Source organism: Natrix helvetica (genome assembly GCF_964273705.1).
Source record: "Natrix helvetica genome assembly, chromosome: 2".
Classification (NCBI taxonomy): Eukaryota; Metazoa; Chordata; class Lepidosauria; order Squamata; family Natricidae; genus Natrix; species Natrix helvetica.
Window position 1 is genome coordinate 236,462,069 of NC_138552.1, and position 19,263 is coordinate 236,481,331.

The following is a 19,263-nucleotide window of genomic DNA, read 5'->3' on the forward strand; positions in this document are numbered from 1 at the left end:
GAAGGACTGTCCTCCCTAAAGGAGGACGGTTGGTCACCTTACATTTGGGATTTGAAATAGCCTTTTTCTCAGTGAAGAATCCTTCTCTATCAATTCAGTAGATCCACCAGTTAAAATGCCATTGAAGCTAAATGGCTGCAATTAATGCTAATAAAAATAAATTTGAAGATGAAAAAGAAGATAAGGGACTTTATCTTTTCTTTACTGAATCCAAAGCCTTTCAATTAGGATAAGCTTACATTTAAGGGCAAGGACAAATTGAAAACCATATGCAATCATTAAAAAAATAGCTCTGACCACTTTCAGTTTCCAACTGAGGCAATGTAGGAATAGAAAAAATATATTTTAGTATCTACTACATACTGTAGGTGTTCTGACCCCCACTCTCCACGCCTGTGAACAAGCCAGAACACAGGCTGGCTGTTTGCCACTGTTTAATTGCAAGATAACAAACCCTTTGGCTGAGGGCCCAGATAACTCACATAAAAGAAAAACAAACCAGATATTCAAACACAGCTCTAAGACATAGACTTTCTTCACGACTAGTTTCGAATGGTTATTTCCTGCAAATGTCCCCTCCCAATGCCTCACCTATAAGCTCTCTTGGGAGGGGCCAATCCGCAACCACCTGAGCTGAATTATCTTCTATGAGCCTGCCTACATAATTGCTGCTTACGTTTCTCAGCCCTTCTCACTCTAGCATCAGGGACAAACTGCCTTTGATCCTCCCCACTGCTCCATGCCTCAGGTGCCTCCTGGTGGCCAACCAGCCCCTCTGGTCCCTGCTCTGAATCTGAACCCTGCATAGGGTCCTCAACATCTTCCAGGGCAGACTCAAATGATCCCTCGCTATCCGAGTCCATCAGCAGCTCAACTGGATCCTGCTGGGCCACAACAGTAGGTCATTGATGTTTTGAGTTTCAACAGCACTGAATTTTAATCTGTGCAATATAAGCATGACTAATTATCACCTCCCTTAAAAAAAACACAGATCCTTAGATTATTATTTTTTGCCATCAGGAATGAACAAGCCTCTCCTCCAACAAAATGTACCTTTAGGGGCCACATTTATATCTTAATAATGGTACATGTCTAGATCTAAAAAAGTAGATAATTTTTTGACTGAGAGTTAACTGGTCCTGAGCTTAAGGCTGCAATGTAAGGGTTTACATACAGATAGTCAACTTACAACAGTTTATTTAGTGACTGTTTAAAGTTACAATGGCACTGAAAAAGTGGTTTATGATCATTTTTTACACTTATGAGTGTTACAGCATCCCTATGGTCACATGATCAAAAGTCAGGTGCTTGGTAACTGGTTCATATTTATGATGGTTGCAGTGTGCTGAGGTCATGTGATCTCCTTTTGTGACCTTCTGACAAGCAAAGTCAATAAGGAAGCCAGATTCATTTAACAATTGTGTTACTAGCTTACTATTTAACGCCACCGACAATGCTGCTATCCATCAAAAATACCTTGACTATATATCAAAATGGTCAAACAATTGGCAACTTCAAATCTCAACCAACAAATGCTCTGTCTTACACACTGGCAAAAAAAATCAGAATACAAAATACAAGCTAGGTGGATACAACCTTGTAGACGACCCTCACTCTGTCAAGGACCTTGGAGTACTCATATATAATGATCTAAGTGCCAGATCCCACTGTAATAACATTGCCAAACGGGCATTAAGAGTGGTTAACATAATCTTGCATAGCTTCCTCTCTGGTAATATTGTATTGCTAACCAGAGCAAACAAAACTTTTGCTAGACCAATTCTTGAATACAGCTCATCTGTCTGGAACCCGCACTGCATATCGGACATTAGTACAATTGGGCCAGTCCATAGATATTTCACAAGAAGAGTCCTCTGCTCTTCTGCTCGCAACAGAATACCTTATACCAGACTTAAAATTTTGGCCTTAGACAATTTAGAACTACGTCGTCTTCAGTCTGACCTAAGCGTAGTACATAAAATTATCTGCTACAATGTCCTACCTGTCAATGATTACTTCAGCTTCAACCACAACAATACACGAGCACACAATATATACAAACTTAAGATAAACCGCTCCAAACGCGATTACAGAAAATATGACTTCAGCAGCAGTTGTCAATGCCTGGAATGTTCTACCTGACTGTGGTTTCTTCCCCAAACCCCAAAAACTTTAACTTTAGACTGTCTACTGTCGACCTCACCCCATTCCTAAGAGGTCTTTAAGGGGTGTGCATAAGCGCAGCAATGTCCCTACCGTCCCTGTCCTAATGTTCCTTTTTATTCATATCTATTTCATGTATTCAAAATCATGTTTATACTTATATGTTATCTAATACAGTACGTGCTTGATGAAATAAATAAATAAAATAAATAAACTGCAAAGCTTTACTTAACTGTAGTAAGAAACTTCTTAAAATGGATCAAAATTCACCTAACAATTGTCTTGCTTGCTTAGCAACAGAAAATTTGGGCTCTACTGTGGTTGTATTATTTTCCATTGATAATAAAATTTCAGTTAGGCATGGAATTTTATGAATTAAAAATTCTGTTTCTTATGGTTATCACCTGTAAGAAAGACTCATGTGATATGTTTCATGTGACTTTTCCTGACACAATGCTCTACTTTTGGTTGTCTTAGCGAAATCTGCATAAAGCATTTTTACTTGAAATGCTACAGATACTTCCCATTTTTCTAAACCGGTGTCCTTCATATGGGATATTCCTTCTGGGGGATGGCAGGTTATAAAAATTGGCTAAAGTTCCCAGCCTGGCTGCTGTGTTACTTGCCTTTAAGTACTTGCCTGAGCTATAATCGTTTTAGCTAAGGTGCTCCCCATGCCATGACATACTATGGGGAAATCATGCTGCACTGTGTGGAGTGTGAATCGATGACTGCTAGGTAATAGGCTTCTCGGTGCTATCTCTTCACTAAAAGCTAGAAACGGCTTTGGTTGCTTGCAGCTACTTAAAAAAGCAGAATTACATTTAAGAGCATTGCTGTCAAAGGACTTCAGTGCTAACTCTATAGAGTAGCATTTCCACAATACAGCCTTCCAGCAACATTTATAAAACTTATGAAGCTAAGAGTTTCCTTTCCTCTCAATCTGTTCCTCACAACTGTCCTAAAAATGCTTCCGTGTGGAAGCAGAAAAGGCTTTGAATTGCCCTCTGTCCTACTCTGCCTCAGTAACAAGGCCAAGGATGGGACAAGTTAAAGAAAAGTGCTCGGTAGGTTCTCGAGGATTCATCTGCCCTCCTACTGAACATTGCTGGCTAGCACAAATAATTCCAACCAATTCCTCTTAAGATGGGATAGAACTGAAAAGGGAGGTGTGTTTTGACAGCTGACCAGAAAAGAGCACTTAATCACTGCTTTTATGTGTTTTGTACTAGTGTACTCAGGCTCCCTTTGAAGACACTCAAACAAAACATGTTGAAGATACTCTTGGACTGGGTATTGTATTTATGGTTGGTAGTCAGTTTTCCCCCCTGCCACATTTCTGCCTTTTCCTACCAGCGCCACCCAGGCTTGAAATCCCAGGAAATTCCTCCTGCCTTATCTAAAATATCTGTTTAGGAGAGTTTATTTTTCTCTCTCCCCCCCCCCCCCGTTTCCTTTTCCTGTGCGAGTTAATATATATAAGGTGAAATTCAGTTGCACCAGGTCTTTTTCAAACTGTAGCCAGGCTTTTAAGCCTGAAAAGGAGATTACGTTTAAATCTGTGATGTGAAAAAAGGTAGATCAAACATACCCACATTCTTTCTCTTTCCTTTCCAGTTCCTTAATATTTGTTTTTGTCTGAAGTAAAGAGATATAAATTCCTTCTCTCCCTGTGACCTCTATAAGGATTACTTTTAACAAGGATTATTTTCCATATTTAAAGGTAACATTTATTTATCTATTTTGAATCCAGGATTATTTATTCCTGTTGGAATAAATCAGCGCAAGCTAAATGGGTAAAAGGAGCCATGGTGGCGGAGTGGTTAGAATGCAGCATTGCAGGCTACTTCTGCTGTCTGCCAGCAGTTCAATCCTGATCAACTCTTTGGACAAAAATACATAAATGGTTGGAAAAAAATGTTAAAACAGTATGTAGATTATAAACCGGAATTATTTTTGTTAGGCATAATATCAGAAAAATATGATAAAAAGGTAAAGTATATGTGATATTACCTGTTTTGATAGCAGCAAGAATTGTATTTAAGCAATACTGGAAAAATAATTTAAAAAATATTAGACTCTACAGAAATGGACAGACTAACAATAAAGAAAAGAAAAGGAAGGGAAGACAAAGAATATTTTCAAATTTGGAACTTATTTTATCTATGGTTGGATAATAGAAGTATAAATTAGGAGTTTAATATTGCTATGTAAACAAACTGACCCAGACAGTACACTGTCCACCAAGCACTTATTGTATACAAAGAGAAAATATATAAATAACATACATTATTAAAATAAAATTTAAAAAATACTGACCAACTCAAGGTTGACTCAGCCTTTCATTCTTCTGAGGTCAGTAAAATGAGGACCCAAATTGTTGGGGGAAATATCCTGACTCTGTAGACTTCTTATAGAGGGCTGTAAAGCACCATGAAGCGGTATATAAGTCTAAGAGCTATTGCCATTGCTAAAATTGACCAGATGGGAGCAGCCAGTCCATTCTGCTTTGAATGGCCAGCAAGAGTTAAGGCAGAGTTAAGGGTCCACTCTTTAAATAGTTCATCACCAACAGCTGATCAAGCACTATAGATTGCTTTCATAACAAGATTTGTGGCACAAAATGAGAAAAGCGACTTCTCTTAAACTGGAATGGCTAAATGTATCTGCCTTTCCGGTGAGTTGTAAATGACATTCAGGTAATATTGCTAACTATACTATAAGGAATATATTCCATATGACCCTTAAGTATAGTTATGCAAAGCTTCCCCTTGCACATATTTGTTAGTCATTCCCAACTCTAGGGATAGTGCTCATTTCCATTTCAAAGCCGAAGAGCCAGCGCTGTCCGAAGACGTCTCTGTGGTCATGTGGCCAGCATGACTAAATGCCGAAGATGCACAGAATGCTGTTACCTTCCCACCGAAAGTGGTTCCTATTTTTCTATTTGCATTTTTACATACTTTCGAACTTCTAGGTTGGCGGAAGCTGGGACAAGTAACGGGAGCTCACTCCGTTATGCGGCATTAGGCAATCAAACTGCCGAACTGCCGACCTTTCTGATCGACAAGCTCAACGTCTTAGCCACTGAGCCGGCGTGTCCCTCCACTGAGCCACCATGCCCCTAAGTATAGCTAGGAAGGTATTTTCATGCCTCAGTGGCAGTGACAGGAACCTTCAGAAAAGGGGGAAAATATGATTTCCTTCGAAGATATTCCATATAAGTGCCACATACATTTTACAGATATGCCTTTTCTCCTACTCCTAGTCTCAGTTTAGGCATGAAAGCTGGCTGGGTGACTTTGGACTAGTTGCTGTTTGTCAGTCCAACCCCCCTCGCAGGATTGTTGTTGTTGGGAAAATAGGAGGAAGGAACATTCGGTTTGCTCACTGCTTTGGGTTATTTATAAAAATAATAAAGGTAGGGTAAAAAAGAAACTCATCTAAAAATCTATTCAAAGAAAAGATGCCCCACCCTCCCCTTGCTATGTTCAATTATCTGGGGTTGAAGAAAATCAGTTACTTATCATTTAGCTGGTTAGTACTAAGCACTTTATTTTAATTGGAATTGGAGTGTTTGAGGGAGAATACAGTGTTTCAGAAAATTACTCAAAATGAAAGAAAGTATTTCTTTGAAAACCATTACGTGCCATTAATAAGTCAATACATTTCTCAGGAAATGAACTCAGCTTTTATTATTAGAAATTGCCATCAATTACTAAATATTGCTGTACCAATTACTGTAGTTGTGAATGAACAAATTAAAATTATTGGCTGTATATGAATAAAACCAGTTATGGATTTAAGTGGTAGAAAAATGGTTGTTAAATTCTTTGTTCTGGGGTCGCTTATTAGTGAGAAATTTGCTATTTGGTGATGCAACTCCTTCTACCAGAACATTGCTTTCATGTGGAAAAGGATGAAAACATATTTTTATACAGAAAAAGAGAGAGCAATTACTGAATTAAAACAAAAGGCAGCTACGAGTTCTTGGAATTTGGATCCATCTTGTCCTTTTTCATTCTGTTTGTCAAATGCTCTTGCATGCCTGAAAATTTATACTGAAAAGACAGATGTCCTTTAGTTTTGGTGATAACAAGAACATATTTAGTCCTGGTAATTTTAAAGACATATTTCCTTTGGCAGCAATGCAATTCTTTGACACTGCCTTCTTCACATTTGTCATTTTCTTCTTCTGGGGTATTTTATTGATTTCTCCCTCTAGCCTACAGATAATGGAATTTCTTGGTTGCCTCCTATTCGAATACCCACCATCTCCAATCCTGTTTAGCCTTTGCAAGTTTAGCCAAGGTTGGCTTCATACTGCCACCTACTGTGAAGTCATTACACTCCATAGTTATTTAATTAAAATGTGCCAGGTCAGAGTTCTAGTATTGTTGGAAGGAGGATTCAGCAGAAACTTTATATTGGAGAAAAGCAAAACATTCAATTTCATACCCACTTTTCTCAGCAGCTGAAAGACCCACCGGAACATAAGAACTCAGAAATGCAATTATTCCGGGCATGAAATACACATATAACTCAACAAACGTCTCACTTTAATCTCTAAATATCAAACAGAGTCTGTTTCTTATTTGCTATGTATATCAACACGGGAGGACCATAGCAAATCAATGGTCCCCCTGGATCACACAATATTGGCTTTTATCTGAACCCCACTCCATATTTTTGAAATATTCTGATGCAGAACCTGCCCCCTTTCCCCATTAATGAAGGCAATATGTTTTGTTTGCCATTCAGGACAGTGTATTTTTGTCCCAGCAAGACACTGTGCCAACACTGCAGAATGTAAGTTACACTGAAATTCCCTAGCTAGGAAAGATTTGGTTCAACAGAAGAGAAGATTAGATTTATGTCTGTAATGATAATTCATAAGCAAAAGTTCAGAATAGTTTTAAAAGGGATTTTATGGACTTCTGATCAACCTGACAAAAAGTCATTAGATCACAGTAAAATCCTGCGAGCTACTAGCTCAGCTCAGAAATAATCACATTTCCATCTTTACTCTTTTCAAGACAGGGTTGTCAGTAGAATGTAACAGTGTATGCTCCCAAATTAAGATTATATTGAATGGAATCTTTTGGGAGACCTTTATTTACGTGTTATTCATTTGCTCAGGGATTTTACATTTACATTTCTATCTTAGCTGGGTGTGCTGCAATAGCTTTTAGGTAACTCACTGTTCCTACATTAATGTGTAGATTTGATATCATTTTTACTGCACAGATTCGTTTATAGGACTATATGGGAAAACCATGCTTTGCCTCAATGTGGTGCTTTGATACAGGAAATTGACACTATTTGCATTGTTGATGCTCAGAGATGATGCAATTGGCCACAACAAGGGATTGGGTGAAACTTCACAGGCATCTTCTGACATTAGCCCCCCAAAAAATGGTGTCTATGCATGCAGCTTCATTTTACTCTTTGTAGCAGGGATTTTTTGTGAAAGAACTTTGAAGGGGATTAATTAAAACTAATTATCCTTTAATAGCTCTATTGCTTTAGTCTTTATTTAGTTTATCTATGAGAGCATTGGAGATAGCTCTCTGGATGAAGCCTTGTTTCCAATGAACAGGCTTAAAAACCATGTCATAGCATACTGTAGGTTTTCCTTTCCTCTTCTCTCCTGTCCCCCCTCCGTCCCCTCCTCTTCCCTCTCCTCTCCTCTCCCCTCTCCTTGGTGAGCAAAAATATGAACAACTAAATTCAATAATGCACATACCTAGACCAGCTTTTTTTTCAATCTTAGCAACTTCAAGACATTTAGACTTCAATTTTCATTCTCATGCTGGCTGAGGAATTCTGGGAGTTGAAGTCCACTTATCTTAAAGTTACCAAGGTTGAGACACAGTGCTCTAGATATTTTCATAAAAGCTTTCCAAAATTGAGGCACCATAATTAAATTGTTATGAAGCCTGACCTCATCGTGTTTATTTTGGCACCAGAATGGTTGTGTGACTCTAAGTCACGAGTGGAGAAATGACATTATAGAAGGAGAAAAGAATTCTGTGGTAAATAGTTGAAATAATGTAAGATTGAGGAACCTTCAAAAGAGAGAGAAGAGCTCAGGGTTTTAACTCAAGATGGCATCCTGATGATAAAGTGCCATTGCAACTAGAAGCATGCTGTTGCAGCCAATTACAATATACCTCAGTAATAACCTTGAGTAAGCAATGCTATTTTGAAGGCAGTCATGAGGAGAGGAAAAATATAACTTCTAGCTGGGTTAAAGCTGTGCTCACTGCTAGAACAATACAATACAAAATATTAGAGATCTGGAAAACAGAAAGAAGAATGAAAGAGGGCATATCTAATAGGTATCAGCCTGGGGAAGATATTGAGCAATGCCAGTGGAAGCTCTTGAAACAGACGAGTTCTTATTTGCTTTTTATTTTCACTTCCTCTGTCCTCAATTTTTATCTTGTGTGGCATAAAGAGAGGATTTTATCCCTCTATTCCAGAAGTATATGCCTCTATCTCTAGCTTTCTAGAGTTGCCTAATCTAAATCAGACCAAATCACCTTGATCAAATCAAAAGGATTTAGAGGACTTGGAGAGGGAAAGGCTTGATTTCTGGATATGCTATAAAAGAAGAGGAGTCAAGGAAATAACAGGGTCAGATAAGACCTCTTCCCTCTCACAATTATCATCACCAAGTGATAGAACTTGAGGTTTACAGACTCCTGTAAACCCTGAACTGTTGTACATATAGACAAAACTTTAGTATATAGTTAGTTATTAGATTAAATTCTCTGCTAATATGTTTTGTAATTTTGAATCTGAGCTTTTTGCCATCTTGTACCCTCCAGATGATTCAAACATAAATAGTAACAAATATCACTATGTTGGGTTGGGGAGTGTACAGTAGATGTTAAAACATCTCTTGAGAATACAAAAGGGGGAAATTGTCTTAACTATACTCTGTCAACATGGACTCAGGGAATCTTGGATTTAAAGCCTATCACTACAGGAATTCTTCAAATCCTCAAAGAAAATACAGACATAAAACATGGTTCCTTTACAAAACCCAATGCAGTCTTGCATATAACAAAAGAATCCTGTGTCAAAAATATTTATATGCCGAGGTTGGGAACTTTAAAGTCTTCATGACAGAACTAAAAAGTTTAGTATTAAAAGAGTATAGATGGGGGGTATTTCAGAAACTTGAAGAACCAAGACAGTAACATTTTATTATTCACAGTTACAGCATCTATATCAGCATGGGGGAGGACATGGTTTATTTCTGTTATTTCTATTTTGCTTTTCAACAATGATTTATATCAAGGTATATTACCATGCAATCATAAAGCACACTGCATATAAATAAAACAAGAACAAAACAAAGTGCTCGAATTACATTACTATTCCAAACTCTCCAGTTATAACATTAAGTACTGGGTTTTATATTTAGGACAAAGGCACTGGAAAAAAAATCTCAGTAATTTCTAAAGCCAAAATTCTATACCATAAAGAAATATCTCCTTTTCCAGTAATATCAAATAAGCCAAAATACCTCAATGTAAAAGAGGGGAAAAAAGATTCATATTTACCTTTGCTGCAATTCTTCATTGCAAATGAATCAACAGCAGCTACACTCCTGTTTCCATTAGCAGTATACTCCAAGGAGATCCGAAAAGGTTTTTCTAGATATCCAACCCTTTGTTGAAGAAGCACCCATCTGTTTTCACGACACAAGAAGAAGAAAGAAGAGAGGACAAACATGGTAAGGAAACGTATAGTGGAAAAAGTATATTTGCAGAAGTAGCTGTTCCACAGCTGCCCAATCATATAGTTCATCAAGGTCTCATTTCTACTGAATTCCCTTAAAAAAGAACCCTAGTTGCTTTGAGGCTTTTTGTAAGAGAGGAAAACAGAATAAAGTTTTGTGAGGACTTGAGATATTACCAAGAATGGATTCTACCAGCTACTGACATTTTTATCACAAGGTCTATCATACTACTATAATTCAAAATATCTTGCAGGCTTTGTTTTGCACCTTAAAATCAGCAGAACTTTGTCTGTCTGTCTGTAGCTTCCTCATGAATGGAACTATGAACTGTAGAACATGAGAGAATGCTTGGAATTTCTCTTGCACTACTCGCTAGGAATTGAGCAGCATATAAATTTAATAAGCTTGGTCGCAGAGTCAGTCAGATGTTTAGACAGGATCTGGCATTTTTGTCTATTGAGTCCTTCCCAAAGACTGCGATAGGCAGATGATGTTGTTTAATTATATTAACGGTAATTTTGCAGGATGTAGGCTGTCCCAAGTAAAGCTGCCTTTTGCAATTGACCAACAGTGAATTTGTCAATGCCAATTGTGCCGAAATATTTTGGGATTACAGCCAAGTTTCCTATTATTATTGATACTATCTTTGCTTTCTTTTGCGACATTCGTTTTACTTCCTTTTGCAGGTCTTTGCATTTTCTTTCTCTTCTATTTATTGTCCCCAGACATTGCAATGCTCACTTGCCAAACGTTTTTTGTCTTTCTTACCAACAACTGTTAAATCAGAGGTTTTATGTATCAGATGCTTGTCTGTTTGAATTCTAAAGTCCTAGAGCAGTTTACTTTCTTCATTTTCTACAACTTTGTTTCATGGTCCCATGAGTAAACCTTACACCTCTATAGTGTTTTGCTCACTCAGACAAATAGCCTCTTATTCCAATCACTGCTATTATCTTTAAAATTAAAATTACGGTAGCCATTGCAGGTCAAGCTTATGAACCTGAATAACAAGATCCATGAACAAAGTCATAATAATGTAAGCTACATATACCAGAGAAAAAGTTCATCTATTAGTTTCAGTGAAATAAGATAAATATCGGCATGTTCAACAAACTGATGGAAGTCACTATTATTTTTCTTCATGTCTGTATTTCCAGAGCAGAGTGGCCTATTCAGCTACTATCCCACAGTATCGACTTGTATGCTGCCAATGCATAATCATGAGTATCTGGCCAAATGGAAAGAAACAGTTCTTGAAAAATTTCCAGCAATCACAAGTGTCACTAAATGGATGTAATGTCTTTCATTTCTTCCCATTTTTGATCCCCCCCTTTAAAAAAAATGCTATGATGAGTTAATCAGTTTGATGCATAACAAACTTTTTGAAAAGCAAAACGAGCAATAAGAGAGAGTTCCTAGACCAGTGATGGCAAACCTATGGCATACGTGCTACAGGTGGCATGCGGAGCCATTTGTCAGGGCACGCGAGGCGCTGCCCTGTCAGCTGGCCAGTGTGCATGCGCGTGCTGGCCAGCTGAGTTCACCTTTTTAAAAGCCATTTTTCACCCTCCCCAGCTCCAGAGACTTTATAGGAGCCTGGGGAGGGCGAAAACAGCCTCCCCCGCCCCCCGGAGGCCCTCCGGAGGCTTCAGGGACCGTCCAGAGGCTTCCCTGATGCTTTCGGAGCGCTTAAAATGACCCTCTGAGCAAACCGGAAGTCACTTCCGGTTTGCTCGGAGGGTCATTTTAAGCATTTTATTGTGTGGCCACTAAGACTTTCTGTGCTAGCAGCGGGAAGAGAGAGTTAATGCTCCATTAATCTTTTCTTTCTCTTTCTTCTCTTTTGAGGAAGTTTGCTTCACTCAACCTAATTCTAGTAATAAAAAATTATAGGACTAAAACCTAACTCTTATTTATTAATTACATGTATGATGAAGGGCAGGAGATTTTCTTAGTGAGGATCGTTTTTTTTAGAAAGGTTTGGACCACAGAGAGAAAAAAATATGAATAATTAAAAACAGAAGTAGCACAATGGTTATCACTATAGTTACTATCCAGAGATAACTACTGCACTGCTTCTGTTTCTAATTTTGCCATTTTGGCAGAGTGGTCACCATCCATAAAGGGAGACACAGTGCCATAATCAACTTCTTTTCTACTTCAGTGCCTTGAATATGCTTCTTCCAAGTTCATGGTTTACAGAATTCCAGAACTACAACCCAGCATCTGCTTTGCTTAGCATTTTGCTCTATTTGGCAATATACAGGCTGGATAGTTACTTAAGAATCAATGAGAGACAACTGAAAGTAGAAAATTCTGGAGTTGTTTTGCCCTTCCTCCCAGGATCTATTCTTTGAGATCATTACTTTTGTTTCATGGATTCCTTTGGGTCACCAAATTGAGAAAACTTCATAAAAACAAATAATAAGATTTCTTGCTTGAGTTATTGCAGTTGCTCATCTGTAAACAACAAAACAATAAAAAGCAGTGCTAGAAAAATTTGCAGAAGAACTCCAGCTGTAATAATTAATGCATTGCTTTCCCTTGTTTCTTTTTCCAGCAATCAGAATAAGGCACCTGTCATTTCAATAACAATAATTTTATGATCAGTATTACTACTACCTTACAGAAAAGGTTGAAACTGTGTTTTTAAAGGCTTGCTTAGACACACACACACACTCTCTCTTTCTCTCTCTCTGTAAAATAAAAGATATATGAGGCCAATGTTTATCCTTGAAATAATCTACTGCAAGTTTTCTCAAAAAAATATCGATGAAATGCTTTATTATAAATGCGGAAAAATCTGCTTTTTTGGTTAGAATGCTGCTCAAATTAGTTTGGATTGAAATGCTAAGCTTTTATTATTGTTGTTGTTAGTTTGTGATAATTGCTTTTATTGTTCCTTTTAGTCTTACTAGATGCAGGATCTACTTGTTTTGTTTGCTTAGTTTGCACAATGCATAAAACAACAAGGGAGTATATTTTGCATTTGGCTTGTTGCAGAGCCTGCTACTGATTAGGGTGGAGAAGAAGTGATTGGTCGAGACGGCCAAGCTGGCTTCCATGCTTAAGGGAGGGCTAGAATCTAGAGCTCCCCACTCTACTCCAGCATCTTAACCACTATATGATACTGATTCTGTTTATGGTTAACATTTTTTAATGTTTTCTCCTCAAGCTGATGCCTTCTAGTTGTACTAGACTTCATCTAACCAGATTCTGAATTAAAAAGGGCCAGACTGGGTAAATTGCAGTCCAAAATACAAATGTCATTTACGAGTTCCATACAATTTTCCAAAACACTCAACCCATCACAAACAGAATTAACAAATGCTAAAGATGCTCTGGAAAATAATATCAGGTGTGTAGAGGAATTAAAGAAAGTAAACATTTTTTAATGTGATTTTTAAAATATTTAGAAATATTAACAAGGTGGCTTTGAAAAGTGTTGAATCTGCAGTGAAAAATGAAAGCAGGGGTCATGGCCATGCCTGTATCAAACTGGGAAAGGTGGTAATTTATATGAGGAACAACTGTGGGAGATGTTTAAAAATCAGGATGGCAGGGACAATCATGTAGTTGAAGTCTTGGTCCTTTTCTACATGTTTCACAGTTCAGTTATGTGGTTTTAGAAGTTTTCTTGAGTTTTTGACTCTCTCCCTATGGACTCCCTTGATTTATTTGCAATATCAAAATAGTATATACTGTATATTGTAAGATTCATGTTTACATTTATGGTCATTTTACTATACAGTTTTTTATTGTTTAGTTTGTATATTGTTTATGGTTTTGTTTTAATTTAGAATAAGAGGCTATTTTATTACATATTTGTATATAATATTACATATCTGTACTGAAGAAAGTTGGAAGTCATTTTTTTTTGCATTTTGTTTTGTCACTTTTTAACTTCTTCCCTTTTTGACCCCTCTTCCCCTTTTTAAATCTTTTATAGTTTCCTTATTTGTATTTTCTTTCTTTGAAGCTTAATATAGTTGGTTTAAAAAAAAACAGTAACAAAGTAGGAAATAATTCCCAGTTTTACAAGGTGCCACTGTCTTTCTCTCTATGGGTAAAAATAAGAATGTGATTTAAGGGTCAAAGTGACAGGAGCATCAGACTTATCCAAATATTACTCTTGGCTAGTTCTCTTTAAAATCTGACAACAAAAGTAGCTTGATTTGCCACCTGGAAATCCTAATAGAGAATTATTCTTTCAGAAGTAGGGACAGAGTTAGTTTTAGAGATGATTTATAGTGAAATCCTGGAGCATCTGTGTGTCATGCAAAACACCCTTTACCCTTTCCAAGACAGATGGATTTTAATTCCAGGTACATGGTGGCCCTCAACAATAATTTCTATTTCTTTGCCACAACTAACCCTCTGGCTAAATATGTCAAGAGTTTTAGAAATTGTTTTTCCTGAGTTACTGGTGCAATAAACTTTATTTTTAAATTTTTTAGACACCCATAGTTTACCATTACTATTAAACTTCCAGAGGTAATGCCAGGCAGGTATTTTATGCTGCTGAAATTCATGGCAGTAAAAGGTCCAGTGGGAGCCAGATTCATTTTTTAAAAAAATGCAGCACATGTGCCTTCAGAAGCGACTGATCCTCACACAAAGAATATATGCTCTGAGGCCAATTTCTACAAAAGCAGATGCCCGCCTCTGTGACAAAGTCCCCAAAGAAAAAATAAACCACTAATTGCCATGTTTTTCTATAGTTCTTTTGGAAGAAATGACAGTGTAAGGGCCTTGTGGAGTACACATTTTGTTCAGTCCCTGAGATGGGAGAATTGTTAAGATGCACTGCTTGAAGTTTCACAGAGAAAAGATTATCCATGTGCCTTCTGTCTGTCTGCCTCTCTCTCTCTCTCTTTCTCTCTCTCTCTCTCACACACACACACACAGTTTTATCTTACAATTATGAAAACTGATCACATATTATTCCTCTAATATTTCTTTGCAAGTCTGAACCTTGGTTTCTATCCATTCTTCACATAAACCTAGCTGGTAGTTCCCAAATGCTTTCCTCAAAATCTTAATTCTCTGAAACTCTGCCAATATGAATCTGAAATTACTTGTTGCAGTATTACAAGTTTTCCAGTGCCTTCCCATTTCTGCATCTCCTGCTGGAATGTTGCTGTATATTCTTAAAACTTTCCCAGTAAATGTAGATGCTAATATTGTCAGCCACTTGCCTTTTGACTATTTTGAGCTGTTCCTTTAAACGTCACAAAACAGTTCACTGTATTCTCTTCATCTTTTGAAAGATGGGTATTAATCTTGGGGATGACTAGTTTTGTCCACTTGTAGCCTAGTTTATTTATTTTTTTCTTATTTCTGTGGACAATATTGAATGATTGCAAATTCCTGCATATTTTTCCTGTCAACTTTCCCAAATACTGTTGGAAGCATCATCCATCACTCTGTTGCTTACTGGTAGACTGTGAATAAATGACCCAAACAAAATCTGGCATCATGTCAATAAATTAGTAGCAAAATTAAAAGTATACTATCAAAAATCTGCAGGCTATGAACAATTATGGAGACATAAAGGCTGTCATTTATATTGCTTCAAGTCAAGAAAATAGTACAAAAATAAGGAGGGGGAGTTCAGTTGTCCTATCAATGCTGAGAGAACAAGCATTCATTTAAGCATCACGACCAGCTTACATTCTCTTGCTGCAAACATTGGACACACTAAAATTCTACCATCATAAACTAGACTTTTCTCATTTTCATTTGATCTGACATTATGTTTATTGTTTGAGGCATTTTTTACTCTTATATATGTAAGATGTAATTACATTTGATAGCATATACATATTTTGAGAAAGTAAATATATATGCTCTGCCATGGTACATTAGCACACGACTCTCCAGCTGATTATTATTTGGATCTAAAAGTTTTTTACGTTTTTAACTTATTTTCACTAGAACTGGAAAGTCCATGTTCTGACACAGAGAGATACAACTCTTTCAGCATCCATTTGCTCTCCTTCACTTGGTCCTTGCAGCTTGACATATGTTCTAGTGTTTTGAAATATAAGATGGTTGATCTATATTTACTTGAAATCTTGAGTGAGTGGTGCCTTTGTGGAAACAATGAAAACAATTTTCAAAAATCTGAAATTTTGAATGGATTTTAAAAATTTTAATGGCCATAAACAGATGATCTTCAGACTCTCTCACAAAAAAAAGGTTATATGTAAGAAAGTTTTTGAGGTTCTTAATCTCAAAATTACTCTGTTTTTGCTCAAGGTTCAGAAAGCTTTCCTTTAAACCACTTTTCTATTCTCTAAAAATTAAAATTAATATCTATTATGCTACAATCCTTCAAAACAAATATTTTTTTTCATATGCCACAGCTTCATAGACATTACTTTCTTCTGATCTAAAAATGCCAATATTTTCCAATATCATCTTTACTGTAGCAATAATAATAAAAAAAAGTTCAGCCCTTCCTCTGATCTACTGGCAGTAAATCACCTGAATACTGTAACTAAATATAAAAAAACCACATTTGTTTCCAATCCTTTGAGATCGAATAGACATATTTATCATACTCTTTATGAAAAGCTAGTTATGAAAATGAATGGGAAAATGCTGACCAGTCTCTTTTGCAATTTAAAGGTGAAGGAAGCAATCACTTGAGTTAATTTGTAATCTCTTTGAAAATGCAATCTGTTGAATGAATTATGTTTCAAAGATTTACTTCCTGCCCTGCCTTTTTAAAAATAACAGCCTTCAAGGCCTGTTATTGCAATTAACAACAAGCACAAACACATATAACAAAATCATCTTGACAGAACAATAACCTGCAATGAACTAAGAGTTTTAAATAAAACAGAAGTGTGCCAAAAACTATTTGTATCAATACCTGTTAGTTTAAATGATCCAAACTGGAATAATGGTTTACATATCACAGTTACCCGTATGGGATTTCCTTATTTTGGTAGGATTATCTGACCAGGCTGCAAATATTGGGCAGCATTTTTGCAATCCTAATCTGATGGTTGTATATTTGAGACTCACAATGTTTTGAGACTTAAATCTTTGTAATTTGTTAATTATGGTTCATGGACTAGCCAAGCCAAATTCTGTTTATGCAACAAACAAAAATGTTTGGATATCCCAGCCAAGGTTTTATAGTTTTGGTGTGGGGGCAACATTTAGTGATGGTTTTGGGTTCCTTTCTTTCTTTGTTTTTATATGGATATTGAAGATGGAAGTGTCATTGCTTGCCTAGATCAATCACCTAGAACAAGTTGCAGTAATCCATCTGGTATGTGATTAAAGCATATGCATTGTGGCCAACTGTATTTTTTTTTCTTTTAGGAAAGGCCACAGATGTGTAAAGGCACTCTTCCTCACCACACTGGTTAGAAGTCCAAGATCTACTGAACCCTTATTTTCAAACTTTAGCTGACATAAAACTCTGTAGGAACCTTTTTTCAGCTACTGTTTTGGCTGAAATTTTCAAATAGGTTTCTCTTATCTGCCTTTTTATTGTCATGGTTGTTCTTGTTGCTGTTATTGTTGTTGTTGCTTGGTAGTCAGTATGAAGCTATTTCTCTGTAGAGGATTTGTGGAGATATTTTCATTCCAAAAATGCATGAGAAAAGTTCTTTGTAAACTTTGATACAAATGGAACAAACACTAACTTCTCTGATAAACTGGAACATAACAATTATTTTAAATTAATATTTTCGTATAAAATTGAGGAACGGATGTTCTCAGACAAAAACTATTACTCCTCATTCCACAATAGTCCTTTGTGGAAATGGATAAATACCCTTGATTTTCCCCTCTGAAAATTATCTGCCCCACTGACAAAAGAAATTACTTCCTCCAGGCTCCTCCGATTTATTCTCAACTTAATTCTTACTCCATATTAATTCTTCTCTGCAACTAGGAGAAGGAAGACAGTATCCATGCTACAGTCTCATGAAACTTCACCCCAAGAGAAAGAGGCAAAAATACATACATTCACAAGCCCCATATAAAACAAGGTGAGGACCATAACTTGGGTATTCAATGTCAATTTTGCTAAACTGTTTTGAAAAATATTTCTTAAGGATATATGAAAAATGACCTCCTTCTAATTTCTTCCTGCACTGAAGCATTTGTGGCACCAGCTACTCTCTTTGCTCTTCAGATGTAAAACTATATATGATTAAAGCAAATCATTTCTTTTTCAATTTCTATTGAAGAAAATGAACTATGCATTTCACACAATTATAACATATTTTAGTAAGTATGCCATAGTTGAAGTTGCATAACTGAAGTGCAAATAAATTAGTTTTTTATAATATGTTTGGTTACTTAATGCTTGGTTGCTTTTCAGTTTTACCTTATTCAGACCACTGTTCTCCTTGTATACAGGAGCCTTATTACACTTGATTTTACGAAGTGAGCCTTACTAGAAATGAAATTGTACTCCCAAAAACCAAGAGGGAGGAAAGTGTCAGAAGAATGCCATTATTTTATGCCAAATAAAACCATTGTTCCCAGAGTGTTTTCCAGCTTAGACAAAATGTGATAATCTCAGATAATTAATACTTATAGGTAATTATAAATAATTATGATATTTGTAAGTGGAGGCCTGGAATTAAACAAATAGATTCATGTATCAAGCTAAGCTTATGACTATTTATTTTAATCAAGGTTTCCAAATATAAGTAGTCCTTGACTTACAACAGTTCATTTAGGGACCGTTCAAAGTTACAATGTCACTGAAAAAAGTGACTTATGACTATTTTTCATGCTTACGCACATTAGAGCATCCCCATGTTCACATGATCAAAATTCAAACACTTGGCAACTGGCATGTACTTATGACGATTGTCCTGAGGTCTTTTACAACCTTCTGACAAGCAAAATCAGTGAGGAAGGGAGATTCACTTTACAACTTTACATGTTACTAACTTAACAACTGCAATGATTCACTTAACAATTGTGGCAAGAAAGGTTGTAAAATGTAACAAAACTCACTTAACAACTGTCTTGCTTAACAATGGAAACGTCAACCCTGAAGCTGAAATTTTGGGCTCAATTGTGATGGTAAATCAAAGACTACATGTACAATACAATATCATGTTAACCTAAAACCGGTCTACTCATGTCATGGCTCAGCTTAGTCTCTGAACCTACTTTCTACTGTGTCCTCATGACATTGGCTTCATGTGACTCCCAACTTAAACCCAAGGTTTATTTTAAGACTGTCTAGCTGGATAAAACAACGTAAGTGTTTTTCTACTTATTCCACCAAAAATTGTATTTTAGAATCAGCAGGCTTCATTGACTGTTCTGTTGGCTTTGCAGTCAAGCACTTGAAAGTAAGATTA

The 19,263-nt window shown here is 36.5% G+C and overlaps 1 protein-coding gene across 1 annotated transcript in view; it reads right to left on the reverse strand.

The window, feature by feature from the left end:
- The window catches only part of ALK (ALK receptor tyrosine kinase), a 680,353-nt gene that overhangs the window by 213,871 nt on the left and 447,219 nt on the right, over positions 1-19,263 (reverse strand). The window contains exon 5 of the mRNA XM_081944717.1: positions 9,738-9,865. Coding sequence (XP_081800843.1) covers positions 9,738-9,865 — 128 coding nt within the window. The remainder of the gene's footprint in view (positions 1-9,737; positions 9,866-19,263) is intronic.